Source organism: Maniola hyperantus, chromosome 8 (assembly GCF_902806685.2).
Source record: "Maniola hyperantus chromosome 8, iAphHyp1.2, whole genome shotgun sequence".
Taxonomy (NCBI): Eukaryota; Metazoa; Arthropoda; class Insecta; order Lepidoptera; family Nymphalidae; genus Maniola; species Maniola hyperantus.
In genome coordinates this window covers 14,180,637-14,206,611 of record NC_048543.1, presented here as the reverse complement: position 1 = coordinate 14,206,611, position 25,975 = coordinate 14,180,637, and the positions used below count along the sequence as shown (strand labels likewise).

At 39.4% G+C, this 25,975-nt stretch overlaps 1 protein-coding gene across 1 annotated transcript in view; it reads right to left on the bottom strand.

Moving 5' to 3' along the window:
* Positions 1-25,975, bottom strand: part of ds (dachsous cadherin-related 1) — a 428,813-nt gene that overhangs the window by 13,385 nt on the left and 389,453 nt on the right. Inside the window, exons 3-6 of the mRNA XM_069500114.1 lie at positions 21,447-21,914; positions 2,461-2,636; positions 1,807-2,036; positions 846-1,032 (exon numbers count right to left, since the gene is read on the bottom strand). Coding sequence (XP_069356215.1) covers positions 846-1,032; positions 1,807-2,036; positions 2,461-2,636; positions 21,447-21,914 — 1,061 coding nt within the window. The remainder of the gene's footprint in view (positions 1-845; positions 1,033-1,806; positions 2,037-2,460; positions 2,637-21,446; positions 21,915-25,975) is intronic.

Here is a 25,975-nt window from a genome sequence, read left to right as displayed (position 1 = left end):
TAACTCTAAGCAATGGGTATGAATATTCATACTTCGCATTGTATCTCAGTATGTTTGAGAGTTTCATAAACGAAGTCGGCCCTTTTGTATGAGTTTTCGCTTTCGTCGGATCAGATATGAACCAGTGACAACGAATACCCTCATGAATACAAAGAATATTATTATTTTGTATGTGTGCATGGATGATTCATATAATATGGAAGAACATATTAAAAAGAGAAGGTGGAATTGGACTTTAAAATCCAATAAAGTATTTAGGTTAAAATATTCGACTGAACGTCTTCAAACAGTTTTTGAATTGCAGATTTTTTTTAAAGATACGTGTATAAGTTTGCACTAAGACTGATAAATATAAAATTACTTTCTGTATTATACAGGCATCATTGTTATTCAAAAGAGTACTTTAATAAACAGAGGATGAAACTGGTAAAATTGTAAGCTCAGTCTGATTTAATCTACCTACCTTACGGAATATTATATAATATTCTATTCAGGAAACTAAATAAATAAAAAACATATGGGATAAAAACTCCATCGTGTTACATGAAAAGTAAAAGTTTACAATGTTTGTCTAGCCTTGCTAAATCATGGGCAACATTAGATAATATTCTATTCAAGCAAAACTTAAGATGAATTTAAACAGAACTAGATCAGAGAGTATTTTTATGGCCTAAACACTCGGACATGTTACATGAAAAGTAATAGTTTACTATATTGATCTAGTCTTGTTAAGTCATGGGCAACCATTGCTTTAACCTAGGTGTAAAACTTTAGATCTGAAATTTGTACAGTAAGACGTGAAATTTATCGAGAACAGCGTTTATTACATTGAAACAAGCTTTTACCTTTGTTTTTACAGCGTCCGATTCTAGGACGTTCGCGCTGTAGGTGTCGTGTTCGAAAACTGGGGCGTTGTCGTTCACGTCTTGTACGTCTACCGCCAGAGTTAGGTTGGCACTCAGTTGAGGGCTGCCTCCGTCCTTGGCGGATATGGTGAGTGTGTGGCGGACGAGGTTCTCATAGTCCAACGATCTATAAAAAAAATAAGTTCATTAGTGCACTTTTTTGAGCAATATCTTCTTATTATTGTTAAAAAAAAGAAACGTCGCATAACACCCTTGCGCACTAGTTGATTAATCCACAATCTTCTTCTAAATATATAAAAAGGTGACTGACTGACTGATCTATCAACGCACAGCTCAAACTACTGGACGGATCGAGCTGAAGTTTGACATGCAGATAGCTATTATGACGTAGGCATCCGCTAAGTAAGGATTTTTGAAAATTAAATCCCTAAGGGGTTGAAATAGGGGTTTGAAATTTGTGTAGTCCACGCGGACGAAGTCGCGAGCTTAAGCTAGTTTTTTTCATATAAATTCCTATTCGTATCCATCTGTCCAGACGTTAAGCTTTTAATTTAATTTAATTTAATTTAACTTAAGCTAGTAAATGATCAAGGAGTGCCATTCTGATCCACTGGGCCGAGTCTTTTAATTTGTGATATTTTTCAAATATGGAGTCTTCCAAACGCCGTAGTTAAACGCAAGTATATCATCAACACACAATACCATATAGCTCAAATATATATACGGATACACGTTGGGGTCCCGAGCTAGGTACTGCTTATACAGAAAAACGCAGCATCAGGACATCCATCAGCATTAGATCGGCGAATATCCAAAAACAAAAAGGAAATCGTGTTTTGTGAAACTCCTTGCAAGAGATCTAGTATGTGGAAGTCTGTCGGTTAAAAAAAGTCGACAACAAAATAATTATCAAAAGCAATAACACTTCTTAACTCCTTACCTCAATAAAGTCACCAGTCCATGTTGAGGATTGACAGCAAAGGTATTAGCTGGTCCAGTAGCAGACACCAGGCTGTAGGTAACCTGTCCGTTCTTCCCTTCGTCCTCATCAGTGGCCCTCGCTGCGTACACCACTGAGCCGATGGCCGCTGACTCAGCCACTGACACTCTTACTGATGATGTCCCGAATTCTGGAGCGTTGTCATTCACATCTTCTAGCGTTATTTGGACCTGTGGTGATTAGAATTTCGGTATGCAGTCTGATATTTAATAGCCTCAAGAGCTCAACGGTTGAGGAGCGGCGAAAGGTTGGCGGTTCCTACTTGGAGGGGAAAGGGGGATTAGTCCTGATTAGCATGGCTAATATTCTTTAAAAAAATATGATCAACCAATCGCCAACTAGTCGGGTCTCCTCACAGAATGAGAAGGGTTTTGCTATAGTCTACGTGGCTCGCGGTCCGATAGTAAAATGACGAGAGGATAAATCTAAGTTGCTGTGAAAATGCAGAGATAATTTTGGTGGGATTTCGCTACACACCCTTGCACAGGTGGCGCAAGACCACGGCGCATGATATCCAGAAGAAACTTATGTCTAAGTGGATCTCTATCAAAGGAGAAGATGTAATGGTTGGGTTAGGAAGTTTAATTTGTATACCTGTGTCTGATCGTAGTTCGCCGAATTGCTAGTAGCAGCCCTGATGTTGAGGAGGTAGGATGCTGTGGTCTCTCTATCCAGCTTCCCTGAGGTCCTGATCGCACCCGTGTGGGGTTCGATGGTGAATCTCTTGTCGACGTCGCCTGAGACTACGCTGTAGCGGACCAGTTGTTTGCCTGTTGACAAAATTATCAGTATTAATGAAGGCTGATCGACTTTACCATCATGTTAATCTGGAGGCTGTTAAGCTTCTAGATAACATGGATATTGGTAGAAATAGGACGCAAATTTTTTATGTGTTTAATGTTAGAGGTTGTATATTTGTGTATAAGCACAGATAATTTAATCTTAAGAGTACGCATATACAAGGTTTTGCATGAAAACAAAATCGTAAAACGTTGCGGGGGACGACTTTTATGCTAAGCAACTGCCTAAGCTTGGCGATCGGGGGTGTCCGGCTACTAGGCGTCTATAGGTGGGTGTGTATGTCTGTTAACATTTTAATGAAATACTAATGGGTCTTATAATAATGTAATTATAACGGGTAGGTACATACTACGATTCATTCGATGATTTCGAGATATCGATTATCGTATGTCGTTAAACCACGAAATAGGCCTAAAATCATTAATGGGCCTTATTTTGAAGCAGTTTTTTTTTGCATTAGTATGTATGTTGCATAAGTATCATCATGACCAACCTGTCACCGTCTCACTACGCCGCCGCACGGGTCTCCTCTCAAAAAGAAAAGGATTCAAAGTCCACCATTACATGAACATTATGATTTAAGGAGTGTTCTCAGGTATGCAGGTTTCTTTGCGATGTTTTCCTGCACCATTGAAGCACCTTTAAGCTCACATAACTCTGGAAAGTTAGAGGTGCATGCCCGGCATTGAACCCCGACCTCCAGAGTAGAGGAGGAAGTCTTAAAATCACTTGCTTTAACGGTGCAGGCAAACAGCGTGAGGAAACCTGTATGCCTGAGAGTTCTCCATGATGTTCTTAAAGCAAAATCCGCCCTTGGTTCTGTGAGAGGAGAGGAGATTATGTGGGCTGGTGATGGGTTTATCATAAAACTACGGTAAATTCGTAAGCGACGCTGTCGGCATATATTTGACAATCGATAAAGCCCGATCATATTTCGTCCACATACCGCATTAAAAGACACCCTGGCGTGTGCACTATAAATTAACTTAATGATCCCACGTCCACTTCCCGCGGACAGAATACTCGCAAATCTATTTACAGAAGCCCAAAACTGAACGACAGCCGAAAACCGCTTTATATCTATCAAATTTTAATTGGCACTTTATACAATGTAAGCGATTCATTGTCGAATATTTTTTTACCGCTGGGCCTGTTTTTGCGGGAGGGTTTTTTCGCCAGTCGTTTTCGGCAGGACAGTTGACGCAACGAGATTGATATACGGTCTTATTCGACGACGTGCCGGGCAGTCTTTGTTTCTGTAACTGGTCCAGGATCCTCCCCTCTTGCCTCCCACCCCCTCACCCCCTTGCGGCACTCCCGCGTCCTCCCTTTGTCCCTTCGCTCTTTATACAGTCTGTGATGCGATTGTCTTATTTTCGAAAGATTTTACGGCCCGACTTTATTGTGTCGTGTTTGTTTTTGAATCGGCGATTTTTGGGGTATTCGAGGTGGTTTCAATAACTTTCTAAAGTTATCAATATATTCTAATACCAGATGATGCCCGCGAGTCGCGACTAAGGCTGAAATCTATAGAGCGTATTTTAACTTTGCTCAGACTTAAGATTGCGTTAAAATGAGACAGATTTATGTGAGAAATATACATCTGTCGCGTTAGAACTCTGTCTTAAGTCTAAGCTAAGTCAAAGTGCGCTCTATAGATCTCACCCTTAGTCTTCGTAAACTTAAGTTTAAGATTCCCGTGGTAATTCAATGATTTTCTGAGATAAAAATGGCCTATGCCCTTGTCCTATGTCCTTTTCCGGGTCTTTTAAATATCCATGCAAAAATCACGTCAATCAAGAATTTATCTCACATGAGCTGTTATATTACGAAAATCTAATTCTTAATTTATCGTTGATGAGTATTTGAAAAATCAAACGCCAGAATTGATCAATTATATTGGATAACGTAGCATTTTTATAGCAAGTGGCAAACAAAAATAAAGCCAAAGCTTGCTATGTACTCGCAATAGCTTGCTCCTTTTCTTTTACTTGGTTAGTTCTTATTTGATTCCGTATCTAAATATAAACTACTTGTATGGGCGTTTGTGCATTCATCCGTGAAATCACGGATTCCACTTCGAAGAATCACGGATACGAACCGAATACGGATGAGTGCACAAACGCCATATTTCAATAACCACACATATTTACTTCGTGGGTGTAGAGTTAAATTAACTAAATCTCCAATTTCAATTGTAGAAGTTTCACTTAATATTTCCTCTCCTAGTCTTTCAAGTCAGATGCGTATAACCTTTAGTCCGACCCCTGATTCATTAGTCAAATCCGAGTCAGTGCTTTACTCTTGTCCACTTACAAAATATATTCACAAAACGCCATTCTAAATTGAAATCATTAATGGGCCCGCGATTATCTCGCTCACGAGACCCCATTTGGTTTCAATTAAGAGTTGTAAAGATCTTCTATGCGAATTATTCGATTCTCGATTTGAGTTTAATGAATTAATTATCTGAAAGTTCGATTATCTCTAAAGGGCAGGGGAGTTGCTTTGTGAAAGGCTGCCTTATTTCTGATGCTTATCGGAGGGAATCTTTTTCAAGAGGTGTCATTATTTCGTGTTGATTACTTTGTCGATTTTTCTTTGTGATTCCTGTTACAGCTTTTTTTGGTAGTGAAATACTTTCAAAAAGCACGTTTACACTAGGATGGCTAACGCCGTGGGATTTTTACCCTGACCTCGGCTAATACAAGTCTGCTGGACTTACTATTGCCAACCTGTTCTTAAAGCAACTTGATTATCTCTATTTTGTCGCTGATAGCAGCAGTGTGCATATTGTGAGCATATTGGAACTAACTGTTACTGATGAGATAGTACGCCTTATCTAGCGTAAAAATATATCAGTACCCTTATCTGTACCCTTATTATAAATTATATGTCAGTCAGTCAGTCAGTCAGTCAGGACTTTAAATTTTATATATATAGATGTGATGTGATTTTGCATGAGTATAGATAAAGACCTGGAGAGTGACATAGGCTACTTTTTACCCCGAAATATTGGAGATTTCTCCACGGGATTTTTATAAAATCTAATTCCACGCGGACGAAGTCGCGGGCCTCAGCTAGTTTTATTATAAAAATAGCGAGCAAACCAGCGAGCGGGTTACGTGATGTTAAGTGACTACCAAGAACATGAACATTTGCAGTATTAGAGGAACCGCCTATGCGTTGCAGGCTGTGATATGTCAATATTTGTAGGTTTTTATCACCAAAGTTTGAAAGCTATAATGTGTTGGTTCATTTCCGTTTGGTTGACATTTTCTGCTTTTTCCCTATTGTCTGAAAGGTGAATTTTTGGAAAACTACAACAAATACGATAATCGCTGATGATTATCGCAACTTTGTTGCTGCTTGCTGCTGGTACGGGTCAGATCGTTGTGAAGCGCAAATTTGTAAACAATAAAAAATGCAAGGATAAACTTTCTATATAAGGTGTGTACATTCTGCGTACATACCTAACACGGGTACCGACTCCAGCGGCAGGTTCACACTCGGCAGCCGTCACGGATTTCGCGAGTAAACGTTCAACCGCTAAACATTTTAACACATAAATCGTGTAAACAATTTCAGTCCCACTCCACTCCGTCCAAATAACGTCGGGTAAGGAGTTGAAAATAATTGAGCTGGACGCGGAAAAAAGAAGTATAGGAAAGTGGCGGGCAAAAACTGTCGCCGTGGGTTCGGTTTGTTGACCTCGGGACGCGAGGTTGAATTTATTCGGCTGTCCTCGCATTCGGCTTGGCCGCTGGGGCCGCGCGTATCCTTGGATTTCGCCGGATTGAATTTCAAATTTTCAGTCGTGTCGCCTTGCAAGAAAGCGTGAACCACATCTTGATTTTTTGAGCGCCGCAAAAACATTTGACGGTCAACCTGTGACTTTGGATGACCTTGACTAATTTTGCAAATTATTTTCTTAATTCATCATGATCACCGGCTAGTCCACTCCTAAGCACGGGTTTAGAAGGCAATAGTTTACCAAGCCAAGTACGGAATACCATCATACGGTATGGACAACTCACAGGCTGCAAGTTTCCTCTCGAGGTTTTATTAAACGCACATAAAACCGAAAAGTTAGTGGCATTTTTTTTTTCATTTTTATATCATCACTAGCTTATGCTCGCCACTTCGTCCGCGTGGACTACACAAATTTCAAACCCCTATTTCACCCCCTTAGGGGTTGAATTTTCCAAAATCCTTTCTTAGCGGACGCCTACGTCATAATAGCTATCTGCATGCCAAATTTCAGCCCGATCCGTCCAGTAGTTTGAGCTGTGCGTTGATAGATCAGTCAGTCAGTCACCTTTTCCTTTTATATATTTAGATTAAGATTATTGCCAGCCCTTTTCTGAGAACGGATCTCCTCTCTGAATAAGAAGGGTTTAGGCTATAGTCCATCGCATTGGCCAAGTACGGAACGGCAGACTTCACATTCCATGAACGGGGTGGATTTAAAGGATTTTTTAAATATTATTTTTAGTCCCGCGTGGACATACATATATTTCCGAATATACACCCTAAAGTAGCTGTTACAGGGTGGATAAATGGAAAAATATTGAGTTTCCAACGGTTGAAGCTAGACTTTGATTCAATCAGTTTTGTTAATACAGATAAAGTCTTAAAGAAAATTCATGACTTGTTTGCGTACAAAGTGACTTGTTTGAGATTCAATATCTACTTACTAAGGAATGGTACGAATTTCGTACGATAATAAAACATAAGATCCAGCCGTGTGGAAATACAAGTCTATAATACTTAAGTTATGGCTCACGGCGCGTCCTAGGAATCTGATTTAAATTCATTGTCTTAGATATATTCTAAGACATGACCAAGACTCGCGTTCGGCCACCCAACTTAACTACATCTGGGGTGAGATAAACAGACAAGAATATGACCATTTTGTCGACTCCCCTGGCGCAGTGGTAGGAAATCCGAGGTTCGATTCCTGGTAGTCAATTTAGAAATTCATACTTTTTAGGGTTCCGTACCCGAAGCACTCCAGTGGGGCCCTATTACAAAGTCTCCGCTGTCCGTCCGCCTTTCCTTCCGGCTGTCCGTCCGTCCGTCTATCTATCTATCTGTCAGTGAGTTGAATCTCATGAAGCGTAATAGATACCCAGATAGTTTAAATGAAACAGTTTATTCCGGTGCTTCTTCTGTTTGAGGCATGTCGGGTTAAATGCTCAGGTGGAGAAAGAGTCGGGATAATCAACTCTTAGTTATAAGATGTGATGTGTGAAAATTAGTACCCATATTATTCACTACCCATACTATGAATGCAAAAGTGTGTTTGTTTGTTGGTTTTTTTTTTTTTTTTTTTTAATTGGGTAGGAGGAAATCCTCATGGATACCAATTGGCATGCCCGACTTCGCTGAGGCTTCCTCAGCGACCTACGGACTAAAACCTCCTCCCTTCGCTGGCCGTCCTTCCCCGGTACTACAATACGCAAATCTTCAGGAAAGGGGCTGTCCGGTCAGGCCTCGTTTGCCCTTTGCCTGGACCATTCGTCGTTCACACGCTTCCTCATTATTTCCTGGAGCATTTTTGCACCCTTATTCCACCCCTCTTCATCGTTTAGCATCTGTGGCACCAAACTGTCCTTGGTGGGAGGTTCTCCGTTTCCACGTGCTTCGTTCCTTATATCTGCGAACATGCTGCACTCAAAAATTGCGTGGTGCGGTGTGTCCTCCTCACCGCAGTAGGGACAGTTGTCGCTGGGTGCCTTGCCGATGGCATGCAGGTAAGTGTTGAATACTCCGTGCCCGCTCAGTGCCTGTGTGATTAATTTATCGACTTCCCCGTGTTTCCTATTATACATTTTCAGAGGTCCTGTATGAGGTCTCTAGTCCATTGCCCCTTTCCTCTTTCCTTCCACTCCTTCTCCCACTCTTCTAGGGTCCGTTGCCGCTGTTCCTGTGGGTTTTTTTTGTCTTTTCCTTTGAATATCCTCATTCTTTCCATGTCTAGCCTTTCTATGGGTATCGTCCCTGCTATGACCATGACAGCTTCTTTAGATATTGTCCGGTATGCACCACAGATTCGGATAGCCAGTCGCCGCTGTATTTTGCCAAGCATGTCGCTATATTTGTTTGTTGGTTTGTCTTTCAATCACGTCGCAATTTAGCAACGGATCGACGTGATTTTTTTGTATGCGTATAGTTTAAGACCTGAAGAGTGACAAAGGCTACTTTTTATCCCGGAAAACCAATGATTTTTAAAAATCTAAATCCACGCGTACGTCAGCTGGTCAAACGTAGGAATAAACGTTTTTCTTTCTTCTTTCTTTCAAATATTTTTTCTTCAAGTTAAATAGAAGATTCATTACAGTCTATCTATCATTAGGCAGCCGATAGGCAAATCGATGCAGACGTGTAACTGTTTTTGTATAACGGAAGGTGTTTCTAATCAAAACTCGATTAAATAATATCGATGTTGTCGGACCACACAGGTATCAGCTGAATACTTTTATATTGCACGATAAAATCGCTACCGATATCGATTCTATCGTATTCGCAATCACGATGAGCTTAATAGTTATGTATTTTCGCTATAATAAAATCTGCCCGCTGAACCGATGACTTGAAGAAGGTAGCCGGAAGGGGGTGAATGAGGATGCCGGAAGGGGGTGAATGAGGATGCCGGAAGGGGGTGAATGAGGATACCGGAGGATCGGCGGGGTGATTACATAACTCGCGACAGGCTCGCGATCATTGCTGTCAAACGTCACACATAACAGCGGCTACAGAGATACAGCAATAGCCACAAAGCAAAATAAGAAGAAGAAGAAGACGAGAGACAGCAAATGAACTGTCGCATTGCTACTGCTGTCGCTACTGCTACGTTTTACGTAATCACCCAACGGGTTTGGTGGGGCGCTCTTTTCGAGGTCCAGCAGTGGATGCATATACAGGCTAATAAATTAGATTGGATTAATAAAATCCATTTTGATAGTTCGACGATGTAGGCTTCGATCAAAGATCTAAACGCAAATATCAAGAAAATAATGTAAAAAAAAAAATATAAATAATATAATTTTTTTTACGAGACATTTCACCGCGATTAATAGCCTCATCTGGTGACAGAAGGGCTGGCTCATTTTTTGCGCAACAGATCAGCCTGGCTGTCCAGCGCGGAAATGCAGCCAGTATTCTTGGCACCATTCCACGCGGTCATGATTTATATAGTAATTAGATAAGGCTAGCTTTAAGTTTTATTGTAATATTAGAAAATAATGTGGATGTTTTTTTCAGAGATGAAATTGAATGCTAAGTCAAAAGATTTGAACGGCAAAAATTCTTAGCGCTACAGCTTTGCTGGTACCTAATACTTTGCTTTACTTACATAAAGTTACAAGACACGATACAATTTTCATAAAGCTTATAACTAGTTCTGTATGTTGTAATTATTATTAAAATACGCCTTTAATTGTTTAAGTTGACAATGCGACATTTAGTTGATATCATTACGAAGAAATCGTGTCGTAATCGTCTCATGTAGTACGATGAGCCCCTTATATGTTATTCGAGCCATTGCGTAACAACGGGAACTCTAATTTTATTACTCATAATGCTAAGATAAATCATAATTAGCTTAGGGACGTCTTTCGGGTTTCGACATAAATGTTTTATGCTGGTTTTATATGACCTATACGTACTGTTCGAACTAATCAGGGTAACCATACCACTTGAAATATAATATATTTACAGGACATAATGTCTAATATTGGAGTTATTAGTAAGTAAATAAATAATTTAAGGCTTTTTTTTAAATTTTGATTCCGTACATTTAAAATGTAAGGATTTTTTATATAACATTTTTTTAATGTAGGTACTTTTCTTATGTACTTCTCCAGAATACAAGCTATCTGCGTACCAAATTTTGTCAAAATCTGTCTTGCGCATGGGCCGTGAAAAGTTGCTTTGGCAGATGATTAGCAGGTAAGGTACCCATGGGCGCCCAAGTGCAGTGTTAAAATTGGCTTGGTAAAAATAATTATCCTAGTACTCCTAGAATATTAATAAAATCCATACTAATATTGTAAATGCGATAGTGTGTCTGTCTGTCTGCTAGCGTTTCACGGCCCAAAAGTTTAACCGATCTTAATGAAATTTGGTACAGAGTTAACTTACATCCCGGGGAAAGACATAGGCTACTTTTTATTGCGGAAAATTGAAGAGTTCCCACGGGATTTTCAAAAAAAACCTAAACCCACACCCTCTAAGTCGCGGGCATCATCTAGTATAAAATATTTACAAGGTCCAAAATATTACCCTCAAAGAGTTCAAACCTTGAACGTGTGGTTACCCTCCTTATCATTTATGAGCAATCCAAGATTACCTTAGGCACCCTACTACGTACTAACGTGTTTTTTGTATACCTCTTTCGTTATCTCCTCAACAATGACTGATTGAGGTATCCAAAAATGTTGTTTTGATATTTTAAATAAAATACTTCTCAAGGAAAATAATGTACTAATTAATTGGTACAATACGTTATGGTGGCGTCAAAGCCTTGTCAGGGATCCTAAAATAAAATTAGGAATATATCTCAATTATTTATGGTTTTAATGATATTTTTCGACCAAGAATTTTCTGGGTATTCAATCAAAGTTTGCATATTTTAAGGCCTGATCACATTTTGTAAAGGTAGGTACAGTTTGCGACCGAAAGTAATGTACATCGACCTTTAGAAGGAGATAGCAGATTTTGTAGAGCGTTGTCTCTGTCCGTTGAGACCGACAAAACGTCATATTCTAAAGGCCGATGTACATTACTTTCTGCCGCGTACTTTACAGATAGATACACGTCATGCTAATTAAGTAACACGAAAGTATAATAGGTATAATAGTTTTGAGAAAATATTACTAACTAGCTGATGCCCGCGACTTCGTCCGCGTGGAATTTGATTTTTTTAAAATCCCGCGGGAAATCTTTGATTTTCCGGAACAAAAAGTAGCCTATGTCACTCTCCAGTTCTTTATCCATAGGGTACCCATGCAAAAATCACGTCAATCCGTTGCACCGTTGCGACGTGATTGAAGGACAAACCAACAAACAAACACACTTTCGCATTATAATAAGGGTATTTATACTTAGGTATAGTACGTGACAGGTTGAGATGGCATTTGGGGTATGAGGCGGGGGACGCCCCACACACCCGCACGTAATCCGCGCTCGCCCGCACCGGGTTAGCGCGGGGGCTGAGCGGGTGTGCGGGGTGTTCCCTCCCCGATTGCATTTCAACCTGTCGCGTACAGTACGCGGCCGAAAGTGAGGAACATCGGCGTTTAGAATGACATTTCTTCTTTGTAGAGCGTTGTCTCTGTCACTCATACTCATATGACGTTATGTCGGCCTCAACGACCGAGGTATTCTACAAATCTCCTTCTAAAGATCGATGTTAGCTGTGATAGCCTAGTGGTTAAGACGTCCGCCTTCTAATTGGAGGTCGGGGGTTCGATCCCGGGCACGCACCTCTAACTTTTCGGAGTTATGTGCGTTTTAATTATTTATTAAATATCACTTGCTTCAGGAAAACATCGTGAGGAAACCTGCATGCCTGAGAGTTCTCCATAATGTTCTCAAAGGTGTGTGGAGTCTACCAATCCGCACATGGCCAGCGTGGTAGACTATGACCAAAACTCTTCTCATTCTGAGAGGAGAGCCGTGCTCTGTACCTAGTGAGCCGGCGCGATGGGTTAATCATAAAGCATATTATACAGTCGCAGACTATGTAAACGATAAAAAAGCTTGGATTCGACTCGCTCCAGCAAAACACGGGGCTGCAATGGCTTGTATAGTACGGTATAATAACATTGTAAATTGAAAAATTAAAAAGAGCAACCGCCGAGTTTCTTGCTGGTTCTTCTCGGTAGGAACGGCATTCCGAACCAGTGGTAAATTAAAACCACCTGACTATTCATAAGTACTTGTAAAAAGTTTACATGAATAAAAAAACATTCAATTCTATTCTATTCTATTCATGATGATGATGATGACTGCATCGTATCTCTCTCGGCTGTACTACTTAATAACTCGTCGGTTTTATTTTTCTCTCAAAGTTTCAGATGCTATCTTATCTCTATATACTTTTTAACAAAATATCCAAATAAACTTCATACGATTGGCACCAAACACGGCCCAGAACTAATTGGTTCCACAGTTGTGGCAATCGCATTTCAAACGCGGGACTGTCGGGACCCATTAAATTACATTTTTAGGGTTCCGCAGAGAAATTCGTTTCAGCATTCAAGTCAACCAGCTTTTCCTTTCATATTATATACCTAGCTTATGCTCGCGACTTCATCCGCGTGGACTATACAAATTTAAAATCCCTATTTCACCTTCTTAGGGGTTGAATTTTCAAAAATCCCTTCTTAGCGGATGCCTACGTTATAATAGCTATCTGCATGCCAAACAGCCCGATTCGTCCAGTAATTTGAGCTGTGCGTTGATAGATCAGTCAGTCAGTCAGTCGCCTTTTCCTTTCATATAATATTATAAGAGAAGACTACATGATGCCCGTGACTTCTAATAAATACGTATAAATCCTGCAGAATTTTATTGTTTTATTTTATCGTTTAAACTATCGTGAATGATTTCCATTATACATCTTAGGTATGACACACCGTACTTTACTCACGTATTTCGTCGACGTTAGCCCGACTAGTTTTATTTAATTTAATTTTTATATTGTTTATTTAATTTTATTTTATAAAATTTTATTTTGTAAAAATATTAGTGATACACCTACGGAACTCATCAAGAATATGCGCGACTCGCATATGATCAATTTTTTTAATTAATGGCCCCTTATCTCCGGGCAGTTGGCTATAAATCTGAGGGGCGTGCGTTTGGGCACTGCTGCTCAATATTATGGTGCTCTTTCTAATTAAACTTTGAGCTTCTCTGACCGGATAGCGGGCCGACCTAAACTATAAGCTCAAGCGGTTTGAAATGGATTCATCGATATAAATGACAAGATATTATGGTCAAGCAAACAAAATTTTTCACGGTTTAAAATAAATAAATCAGCGCCACCTCTTAGATACTAACTAGCTTATGCCCGCGACTTCGTCCGCGTGGACTACAAAATTTCAAACCCCTATTTCACCCCCTTAGGAGTTGAATTTTCAAAAATCCTTTCTTAGCGGATGCCTACGTCATAATAGCTATCTGCATGCCAAATTTCAGCCCGATCCGTCCAGTAGTTTGAGCTGTGCGTTGATAGATCAGTCAGTCAGTCAGTCAGTCAGTCAGTCAGTCAGTCAGTCAGTCAGTCAGTCAGTCACCTTTTCGTTTTATATATTTAAGATGAATATATTTAAGATGAACGAGCCGTTTGAAATCCCGACGTCACTGAGGTTGCAATGGTGCTATAGCACTACTGGACGGATGGGCCTGAAATTTGGCATGCAGATAGCTATTATGACATAAGCATCTACAAACAAAGGATTTTTGAAAATTCAACCCCTAAGGCGGTGAAATAGGGGTTTGAAATTTGTCTAGTCCACGCGGACGAAGTCGCGAGCATAAGTTACTGGCGTTAACTGTGTTGCTCGTCTGTACTTTGTAGGTGTACACTAATTTATTATTTGCTGCTGAGAATATTCTTAGTAGCTTAGTGAACAGATCTTTCTTGAATTGCACCAATCGCAAGCAATACAAAGCCGAAGTCGTCGGGCGCGGTATCTTCGCGATCTACCTAAAGATGTGATTTGCAATATTGCTGCCACTGATAGCGGTTAATTGCTTAAAAATTTATTATTACGTGCCGCTCGCTCTCGGACGCCATTTACAATTCAAAATCATATTTTCAAAAAATACACTCCATTGTTTTTGTATTCAGAAGTGTGTTATAAGTCCCGCAAATTGCTGATGCGCGTGGCCGCCATTTTATTGACGTCAGCACTAGACTGAAGTTTCGAACTGATCATCATGATCAACCCATCGCCGGCTCACTACAGAGCACGGGTCTCCTCTCAGAGTGAGACGGTTTTGGCCATAGTCTACCACGCTGGCCAAGTGCGAATTGGCAGACTTCACACACGTTTGAGAACATTATGGAGAACTCTCAGGCATGCAGGTTTCCTCACGATGTTTTCCTTCACCGTTAAAGCAAATGATATTTTAATTACTTAAAAACGCACATAACTCCGAAAGTTAGAGGTGCGTGCCCGGGATCGAACCCCCGACCTCCGATTGGAAGGCGGACGTCCTAACCACTAGGCTACCACAGCTTCAGCGTTCGAACTGATGGTATTATTTTACTTAAATATACGTCAAACTAGCTTATGCTCGTGACTTCGTCCGCGTGGACTACACAAATTTCAAACCCCTATTTCACCCCCTTAGGGGTTGAATTTTCCAAAATCTTTTCTTAGCGGACGCCTACGTCATAATAGCTATCTGCATGCCAAATTTCAGCCCGATCCGTCCAGTAGTTTGAGCTGTGCGTTGATAGATCAGTCAGTCAGTCAGTCACCTTTTCCTTTTATATATTTAGATGACGTCAAAATGAGGTCATTTCGATGTTAATGAGACATGGTTCCAGCGCAATAGCAATTTGCGGGACTTATACCACCATAATCATTACTTTAACCTTTTTTAGGGTTTCATATCTTCAGAGAAAAAACCGGCCAAGTGAGAGTCGGACTCGCGCACAGAGGGTTCCGTACCTACTACATACAGTCTATTACTACTACCTACTACGATACTATTAAAATATTTAAAAAAAAATGTACAGGTAAAGCCCTTTCATATTATGGTACTTACCCCGTTTGGCATAGAAATCTTCAACACATTTTCATTTTTTTTTTCGTGCCTAACCTGATATGAAGGAATCGACTGTTAGGCGGTACGAAGTTCGCTGGGTCAGCTAGTCACAAATAAAAATCAAAAAGTATCATTTCTTGTACGGTGGTAAGGAACTTTTCGTTGCTAATTCGACTCGCACTTGACCGATTTTTTTATTACAGAGGCTTGCGCTTGATGACAATCGTAAGTACGTCATGGAAAGCGATGATGAGATCTAAGTACGGATTCAGTTTGATATAACTTCTACTCAAGTCGAAGACTATAAGACAATACTGAATTCAAAGCTTAATAAATATGTTGTAACTGTATGTTTGGTAGAAAATAAATAGTTGTTAAATCGAAGCCGGTTAATAAACAATACCGCCGTATCACTGGCCAATGCGTTGTTTCGCTAATATTTATACAACTAGACTTTCTAGACAGGCTTTATGTTACACCGAAGCGTAAGAGCTAAAACATCGCTCGGCTAGCCTGGAACTAAAGGGGTCTATCAGTACCCTTATTATAAATGCGAAAGTGTGTTTGTTTGTTGGTTTGTTGGTTTTTCCTTCAATCATAACGCAACGGTGCAACAGATTGACGTGATTTTTGACACTTTTCAGGTCTTTAACTATATCCATACAATCAATCATGTCGATCCGTTGCTCCGTTGCGGCGTGATTGAAGGCCAAACCAATCAACAAACACACTTTCGCATTTCTAATAAAATTGGGTAGTGATTGTAGGCATTAATTTGTTGTAAATAGAATTTTCAATTCATTTTAAAATTATGTCCTGAAAAACAAAACATTATGACCAAGCGCGTGGTGTGCTTGGTGATAATGATGTATTATTTTTCATTAACGTAGTGCTTTTTACAAACATTTTGTTAAAACAAACCTATTGATTTTAACTACCAAGTAGCGATTAAAAATTGCATTGTAATAGACTTAGGTATATTTTCATCTTGGTAGCTAATTCATAGATGATATTAAGAGCATTTATTTAATGGAACCGAACGACGGTGTTACGCTACGGTGTAAGTGAGGCCAGTTTTCCTCTCGAGCACGTTTATTCTGTACTGTGTAGCGAGCGCGGGCGTCGTAAATCACTGAATTGCGAGCCGCGCCGTTATACGACCACTTGTCCATGGGAAATCCTCGAGAACTATTGTTGATAGCGCTCGAGATTTGCCGTTCGCTTTGCGTGCATCGGCGCGGTGTAAGAGCGATCACGCACTCGTCCGATCCGAATCCGTGAAAATACAGATACAAAAACTCGGACCGAAATCGGATATTGCTTACGCACTAATCAAAATGTCCAAGCTATCCAGTGGACATCTTTGATATATCTACTTTATAATTATTATGTCCGAAATTAAATTATGTTTTAAAAAAAATTAAAGTATGTTTTAAATTAAATTATGTCCGATTAGACTTCTTCCGTGTGGATTTAGAGTTTAAAAATCCCGTGGAAACTATTTGATTTTTCGGGATAAAAAGTAGTATGTCCTTTCCGGATGTAAGCTAATTCTGTACCAAATTTCATCCAAATCGGTTAAGTTGGGCCGTGAAAAGCTAGCAGACAGACAGACAGTCAGAAGGACAGACACACTTTCGCATTTATAATTAAATACTAGTATGTATTTGGATAATATATTTGGAAAATATTTATTGTGAGGTATATATTTTGGAAAATATATACCTCACAAATAAGTATAAAGCATGTTTATTATGATTTTATTATAAGGAAAATATTATAAATACCTACTACTTATGATGACGGAAATAGGATTAAAAAATTAACTAGATTATAAGCAAAATGTTGTTAGAGTAGTGTCATAGAATTAAGAATTAATGTAAGGAATCTAAATAAAGCTTTTATTATTATTATTATATATGTATTTGGAGAGATATCGGATGACGGAAGTCAGATGTGGTGCGTAAGCTACTATACAAATAGTTCTACGACTACTTCGGAACGTATTTTCACGGACTCGGATCGGATGAGTGCGTAACCGCCCTAAAGGCTTTGATGGTGTTTTGTTCTAGTTTTAGTACGTACCGCCAATTGGAATTAATGTAAGCAAGATTAACTATTTGAGGTGTTCGTAAACAAAACAGCCCGGAAAACGCGCAAAAGCCGCAAGAGTGTGTGTAACGTTAGCAAAAAAAGAGGGCCGACAGGTAAAAGGTAAAGGTAAAAGGACTGACTGACTGACTGACCGACTGACTGACTTACTGACTGTCTGACTGATCTATCAACGCACAGCTCAAACTACTGGACGGATCGGGCTGAAATTTGGCATGCAGATAGCTATTATGACTAGGCATCCGCTAAGAAAGGATTTTTGAAAATTCAACCCCTAAGGGGGTGAAATAGGGGTTTGAAATTTGTGTAGTCCACGCGGACGAGGTTGCGCGCATAAGCTAGTATTCTTAAAAAAAACCGGCCAAGTGCGAGTCAGGCTCGCGCAATGAGGGTTCCGTACTACAGTCGTATTTTTTCGACATTTTGCACGATAATTCAAAAACTATGATGCATTAAAATAAATAAAAATCTGTTTTAGAATGTACAGGTGAAGACCTTTCATATGATACCCCATTTGATATAGTCACTCACTTCGAAAGTTGAAAATACTAATTATTAGTTCACGACCACAATTTAATTTTTTGTGTGATCTAACCCTAAATTCACGGTTTTCAGATTTTTCCCCAAATGTCAGCTATAAGATCTACCTACCTGCCAAATTTCATGATTCTAGGTCAACGGGAAGTACCCTGTAGGTTTCTTGACAGACAGACAGACAACAAAGTGATCCTATAAGGGTTCCGTTTTTCCTTTTGAGGTACGGAACCCTAAAAAACTGCCGGGTACTGTACAGCCATATTAATTAATTCCGTATGGCAGTCATGGCAGTCCACCAGTACCTACTGGTGGACCTACGCAGTACGCAGGCGCAACACAATACATTGTATGTAATTGGCGAGCTATATCAGTAATTCGATCTCAATTAATCCAATACTACATTATATGTTAATATGCGCGGAATCTTCGTGAAGCGATCGCCGTATCTGCCTCGAAATGGAAGGAACTTGATTTTAAAGATGTTCAAGTGCGGGTCGGACTCGCACAGGAAGGGTTCCGTACCATCGCACAAGACATAAGTTTTAATTTTTTTTTAATTTTCGTGGTGACAATTTTGAAATACTTAGTATTTGTTGTTATAGCGGCAATAGAAATACATACTGTACTATTCTAGTATTTATCTTGGGTGATCAATTTCTGTCCTCCGCAGACAATAGTCCGTCGTCTGCGCACACCCTTAAAGTTGTAAGACAAGATTGTGTTTTTTTTTTTATATCTGATGATCCACTGATACTCGCCCTTTAATATTATACCGCAAGGATCATATACGGCCTCATTATAAATTGAAAGTATTTTCATCACCTGATAAAATCGACACCAAACGGAAGGAGCCCCGAGCATACAAATACCATAATTTCAATATATTTATAGCCTTTTTCGCGGCGATTACAATACAAAGTTATTCTCGTATTAGAAAGTATAAAGAGTCATAGCACGATGGGATGGGAGGTGGTAGCATGTAGAGACGCGAGCCGCTCATCACATGGTCGTGATCCCACTCTCAGACAATAGCCGATTTTGTATTTTCCGCATAGATCTAAGATTTTGGTGTGTGGTGCAAATTAAAAGAGAAAGGGAAACGCCCCACTCTTGGTCAAAATTCATCCATCAATGTTATGAATACTATAAAAAAATATTTAATGACTGAAATAATTCTCGTAACGGTTTGTGCGTAACACTCCGGCGTAATTAAAAGACACACACCTAACCGCTCGTAATGACAATCTTGGCAATGTGTTTATAAAAGTTCCTCAGAGTTTTATGTCCAAAATAGTGCTTGTTTCTTGATCTGTGATCTCAGTCCTAATGCCTTTCATCAATTTCATTGATGGATGTACTTTTGCCAAAAACCCTTTGACGAATGGGCGTTTCCCTTTCGTCACATTATTTTACGTGAAACGTCTCCGTAACCTGTGTGTATCATAGATAGACCGACCGTCGACCTGCCTTAAAAGAAATGTACCTAAAATTTGAGAGCATAATATGATTAGGTGGCTGACAAAACTTTGAGTTGAGTTTGCACTAAACAGTTGGTGGTCGGTCTGAATCTCTGAAGAACTTCAAAGTCTGTAGATGTTTCACATTAAACCAATGATGGGGAAACAGATGAGGCTATGCTGTGCACCCAGACATGTCACACTGCCGCATCGTTTTTGTTTTTAATGTGCAACCTCATCATATGGACTTATTCGCAGTCATTTCTAGCATTAGTTTATGATTACAAAAATTGCTTTAAAAACTGAACAATAAATAATCCTAAATTAATATCGACGCAAATTATTGTAGTACTGTGTGCTTATATATAAATCATCATCATCATCATCATCAACCAATAGACGTCCACAGCTGGACATAGGTCTCTTGTAGGGACTTCCACACGCCACGGTCTTACGCCGCCTGGATCCAGTGGCTCCCTGCGACTCGTCTGATGTCGTCCGTCCATATAAATAGGCTTCAATATTTCAGGATAAATTATTAATTGTACGCGTAAAATTTAACTCTTCGCACGCCATTTGAACTTTATGTGTCACTACTTTGACTATAATAGTCCGTAGCATTCCTATTTCAATTTCTGCAAAAAAGCTGTTGCAATCTACCAAGATTTTCGGAAAGCTTTAATTTTAAGACTCTCTTGCAAGAAATTTTAGCTGGTTATTACAGATTTTAACTCGCCAAAGTTTACTCTTTACCACGTTAAAAAAGATTTCAATAATTTAGTTAAAACAAATTAAAACAAAATGAAGCCATAACGTAACTCGATTCCGGTAGTCGCCGCGTTCTAACATTAATATTTACTTTGTCTCTTAAGTGACTTTCTTTGTATGTAATCCCAAACGTCTCCCGTGTTTGCTTATGGCTTTCTATTATGCTATTTAGAGAATGTTATCGAGATGCATTGTGTGTCTAAATCTCTGGCTTAATAATTGTATCTTATTTCATCATTCATCTGTGTATCGCGTTTCGTCATTTAACAGTCATTTGAATGTTTATGATGTGAGATTTTCGATTGATTTTCATGATTGCGTACCTTTACTTATTATCTAAATATATAAAAGAAAAAGGTGACGGACTGACTGATTGACTGTCGCACAGCTCAAACTAATGGACGGATCGGGCTGAAATTTGGCATGCAGATAGCTATTATGACGTGGGCATCCGCTAACAATGGAATTTGAAAATTCAACCACTAAGAGGGTGAAATAGGGGTTTGAAATTTGTGTAGTCCACGCGGTCGAAGTCGCGAGCATAAGCTAGTAATAATAAAATTAACCATATAAAAAACCGTTGAACTGTTTTTTATTTCCTTCTTTGTTGCTCACTCTTTTCAGTTTGTTCAGCTGCACCAAAAAAAGTTTTCTGAAACTTTTTTGGTGTTTTTTTTCCTGACATTGTTTTTTATTTTTATTTTATTTATTTATTTATTCAACTCCTTAAATCTAGCATTACAGGAAATGGTCCTAATGCACTAGATTAAGCCTTAAATATTATCTAAATCTAATTAATATATTTAACTAAAAATTAAAAAAAAAAAAAATCTTATATTAAACCCCCACTATCGTAGCAGATAGTCCCCAATGCAACTCTTGTGAATTCACTCAGAGCACAACAAAACAGGTCAGTTTTCCCCGCTATGACGTTAAGGGTGCGAAGCGCGCGCGTGTGTGTTGATCAGCTGATCCACCCCGGTTTTCCTTGGGTGCTAAAAATCTTTTCCTAGTAGGAGTCTACGTTACAGTGTAGGAATGTACATGCGAAACTGTTAAAAATTTATCTGCCGATTGTAAAATTAGCCCTTAATAAAATTGCAAAAAAAAGCTTACCTCCAGCTGTAGCTTTGAGACTGCCAACAATGGTTCCGCTTCTCACGTCCTCACGCACACGAAAATTATATCTCGGCTTGTCGAACAATGCGGAGCCAACGCCTGCAGGTATCACGTTCACATGGACCATGGCCCCTTGCGCTGCGGCCAGACCCCCACCATCCGTCGCTGATACTTCCAAATCGAACCTCCCACTCGCTTGTATCAACGAGGGTTTAGTAACAAATATCTCTCCAGTACTTCTGTCTATACGAAAAACATCATTGTCATTCCCATTGATGATCCTGTAAGTGACTGTTCCGAATCTTCCAGAATCTTCGTCACTAGCTGATACCGCCACTATGGGTTCGTTACTCGATATCCTGCCCTCCTTTAGAGAAACATTGTAATCCCTCACGGTGAAGACTGGGACGTTGTCGTTTATATCGAGGAGCTGAATCTTCACCATTGCAGTCGTAGACAGGCCCCCTGCGAATAAATAAATAATTGGTCCCTTGATTGTCTGTGTATTGTTGTAATACTATGTTTAATTGACAGGCGGTTGATTTATGCGGATGTCAACGCGTTTCGTTACATGTTTGCGATAATAAAATGATGTTCGCCTTATAGCCTCTACTGGCCTCTGCAGACTACACATTTAGCTGACTTCGTTCCCAACTCACGTTCCAACCTCCTTAGTAATAAATAATTAAGAAAGCAGCTGGAGGGGCAGCTTGAGCCAACTAAACTTTCAACAAGAAGCGTGGTCATTTTAAAATCCATATTAGAACAGGCAGTAGGTACTGTTCAGCTCCCATGGACTGTGAAATCTACGCCGCCCCACATCTCTGATTTTCCGGGATAAAAAGTAGCCTATGTCACTCCCCAGGTCTTTATCTATACCAATGCAAAAAATCACGTCAATCCGTTGCACCGTTGCGACGTGATTGAAGGACAAACCAACAAACAAACACACTTTCGCATCTAAATATATAAAAGGAAAAGGTGACTGACTGACTGAATGACTGACTGACTGACTGATCTATCAACGCACAGCTTAAACTACTGGACGGATCGGGCTGAAATTAGGCATGCAGATAGCTATTATGACGTAGGCATCCGCTAAGAAAGGATTTTTGAAAATTCAACCCCTAAGGGGGTGAAATAGGGGTTTGAAATTTGTGTAGTCCACGCGGACGAAGTCGCGAGCATAAGCTAGTTTATAATAAGGGTACTGATTAACAGTGAATGATAATATAGTTTGAGACGACGAAGCCTTAATGTTTTCAAACTTATATTTGTTCTTCATTAAGGTATGATTATCTATAATAATTGAATTATCAGATGATTTTAGTAAGAATATAAGTTGGAATCGGAAATCAGCTCAATGTGTAGAGCCTAAAAGTCTGAAGGTTTTTAATTTGTAGTGCAAATAACTTGAAACAAAACACGGCAATACATCGTATTGGTACACGACACTGGAATGCTATTTCGCCGATTAAATGTTATTGATTAAGAGGCTAGAATATGACTTTAACAGCCGCACTCAGAGTCGCTTAATCGTTACTTAAGTTCAGTTAAAACGAGACAGAACTATATTATCTCTCACATAAATCTGTCTCGTTTTAACTCAATCTTAAATAACGATTAGCGATTCTGAGTACGGCGGTAAGAGGCTAGAATATGACTTTAACAGCCGCACTCAGAGTCGCTTAATCGTTACTTAAGTTTAGTTAAAACGAGACAGATTTATATCTCTCACATAAATTCTCATTCTCAGTCTCATTTTAACTCAATCTTAGCAACTCTGAGTAAGACTCCAGTTGAGAACAGGTTGTGAATAAAGTACAAGATACTAGATAACAATATAAAACCCTCAAAAGCCTAACGGTAGAAGTGCGCGATGAATTCCGGAAGGTCGAGGGTTCAAAACCGTATTCCTAGTAGACGCTTTATCTAAAAGCGCTAAGTTGCGAGATAAGATAACCATATACTGTTACCAAGCGTATGCGCAATTATATTCTAATACTATAATAGATTTTGCCGCTAAATTTTAGCTGTGCAAATTCTACATGTCTGTTGCTCAGATAGTTGGCACGTCTTTAATTTACCTAGTTTCTCCAAGTCTCACCATCATCATCAACTTATCGCCGGCCCACTACTGGAGATAGGCATTCTCTCAGAATGAGAAGGGAAGGGAAGAAGAGAGACCTTCACATTTCCACTATCGTACCGCAAGACAAGGTCTGTACCCGTACAGTACCGTACCCGACACCGTCTGTACCCGTTTTGTGAGTCTCAATAGCTCAACCGGTATAGGAGTGGACTGAAAACCGAAAGGTCGACGGTTCAAACCCCGCCCGTTGCACTATTGTCGTACCTACTCCTAGCACAAGCCTGACGCTTAATTGGAGAGGAAAGGGGAATATTAGTCATTTAACATGGCTAATATTCTTTAAAAAAAAAAAAAAAAAGTACGCGGCCAAAAGTAATGTACAACGACCTTTAGAAGCAGATAGCTGATTTGTAGAGCGTTGCCTCTATCGTTGGGACTGACAAAACGTCAAATAGGTATGAGTGACAGAGACAATGCTCTACAAATATCATTACGCTATTCAGTCGAAATCCCACAGACACGTATGAAGCGATTTGCCTCCTCGTTTTTAATGCTAACTGCTAGATATGGAACGCCCTTCCAGCATCTTATATCTTAGGCTACATCATTACTTGCCAGTAGGTCTGATTGTACCCAAACGCTAGTCTATAGATTAAAAAAAACCGGCCAAGGGTTCTCCGTATTTTTTCGACATTTTGCACGATAAATCAAAAACTACCTATTATGCATAAAAATAAATAAAAATCTGTTTTAGAATGTAGGTACAAGTAAAACCCTTTCATAATATGACACCCCACTTGGTATAGTCTTACTTTGAAAACTGAAAATACTAATATTTTGTTCATGAACACATTTTAATTATCATTTCTGTGGTGTAACCACAAATTCACGGTTTTCGGATTTATTCCTTTACATGTGTAATAAGTATTACCTACCTACCAAATTTTATGATTCTAGGTCAACGGGAAGTACCCCATAGGTTTTCTTGACGGGCAGACGGATAGGCGGACAGACACACAGACAGATAGACAACAAATTGATCCTCTAAGGGTTGCGTTTTTCCTTTTGAGGTACGGAACCCTAAGAAAACATGGTCCACCATGCTAGCAATGTGCGGATTGGCAGACTTCACGCACCTTTGAGAACTTACGCAATGGTCTGCATATTATGCTAATGTGATGGACTAAGTACCAGTTTTTAGTCGAGCCGATTGTCATCTGACCTCCCACGTTTTGTGATCCACACCGAGTCAAATATCAACCAGTAGCACATAAATTACAATAATTATCAAACTGGGCTCTCAATTATCATTTTGGACAGTGAAAGGAAAGATGTTTAATTTTTTTTAATACTGATAATTACGAAACTGCGCAATTGTCGGAACCCACCTCCTCATGAGAGACTTGACTGTTAGATTGCAGTCATCATCATGATGAGTCCACTACCGAGCACGGGTCTCTTCTCAGAATGTGAAGGGTTTAGATCATAGTCCACCACGCTGGTCAAATATGAATTGGCAGACGTCGGCTGACCTTGAGAACATTATGGAGAATTCTCAGACATGCAGGTTTTAGATTAGATTAGATTAGATTTATTTATATGCTTTCATGTACATTAATTGATGGTGGGTGCTTAAAGCTAAATATACATGAGACCCTGTCAGGGTATTGCAAATACAATTTTAGGTAAGTACCTACAATAAAATGTGAAATGTGTGAAGGGTGAAATAGGGGTTTGAAATTTGTGTAGTTCACGCGGACGTAGTCGCGAGCATAAGCTAGTCAGTCATAATAAGTCTACCACTGGTTCGGGGACCATTACAGAAAAAAACTACTAAAACTCTTTAATTTAAGGCGCATTTAATACAAACATCCAAATATTTCCCAACCGCGCGCTTGCATACATCTCCATTTTGACGCCCAAAAAGTTAATAAATCTCTCTCTTAAACAAACTCGTCAGTTTCACTATCGGACGCCGAAATTACTACCGAAATTCCCCCCCTAAAATTCGCAAAGTTGCCGGCAAGGAATAAAAACTTTAAATAAGGCTCGGACCGCGTAGAGTCCGGTTGAAATCCGGTTCGTACCGTACCGTTGTAGCCAATATTAGGTAATACTATCACTGTCCATTACATCTATTTAAAAATTATTTTCGCAAGCATATTTTTTATACATATTATATAAGTTTTAACTCATGACAACTTATCTTTTTTAAGTAATTGTTATTTTTTTCCTTATGTCAAGTTGATGATGCAGTCGAAGAAAGAAGCTTTCTTGAGTCAAGAGTCTTAAATAAATTTAAAAGGGTATGGCAGAAGAAGTTCTTTAAAGCTTGAATGGAGTTAGAGATCGGTTAAACATTCAAATTGTCTTGATTTTGAGATTATGATTTGAACTTTTTGAATAAATGATTTGAACTATTAACATACCCAAA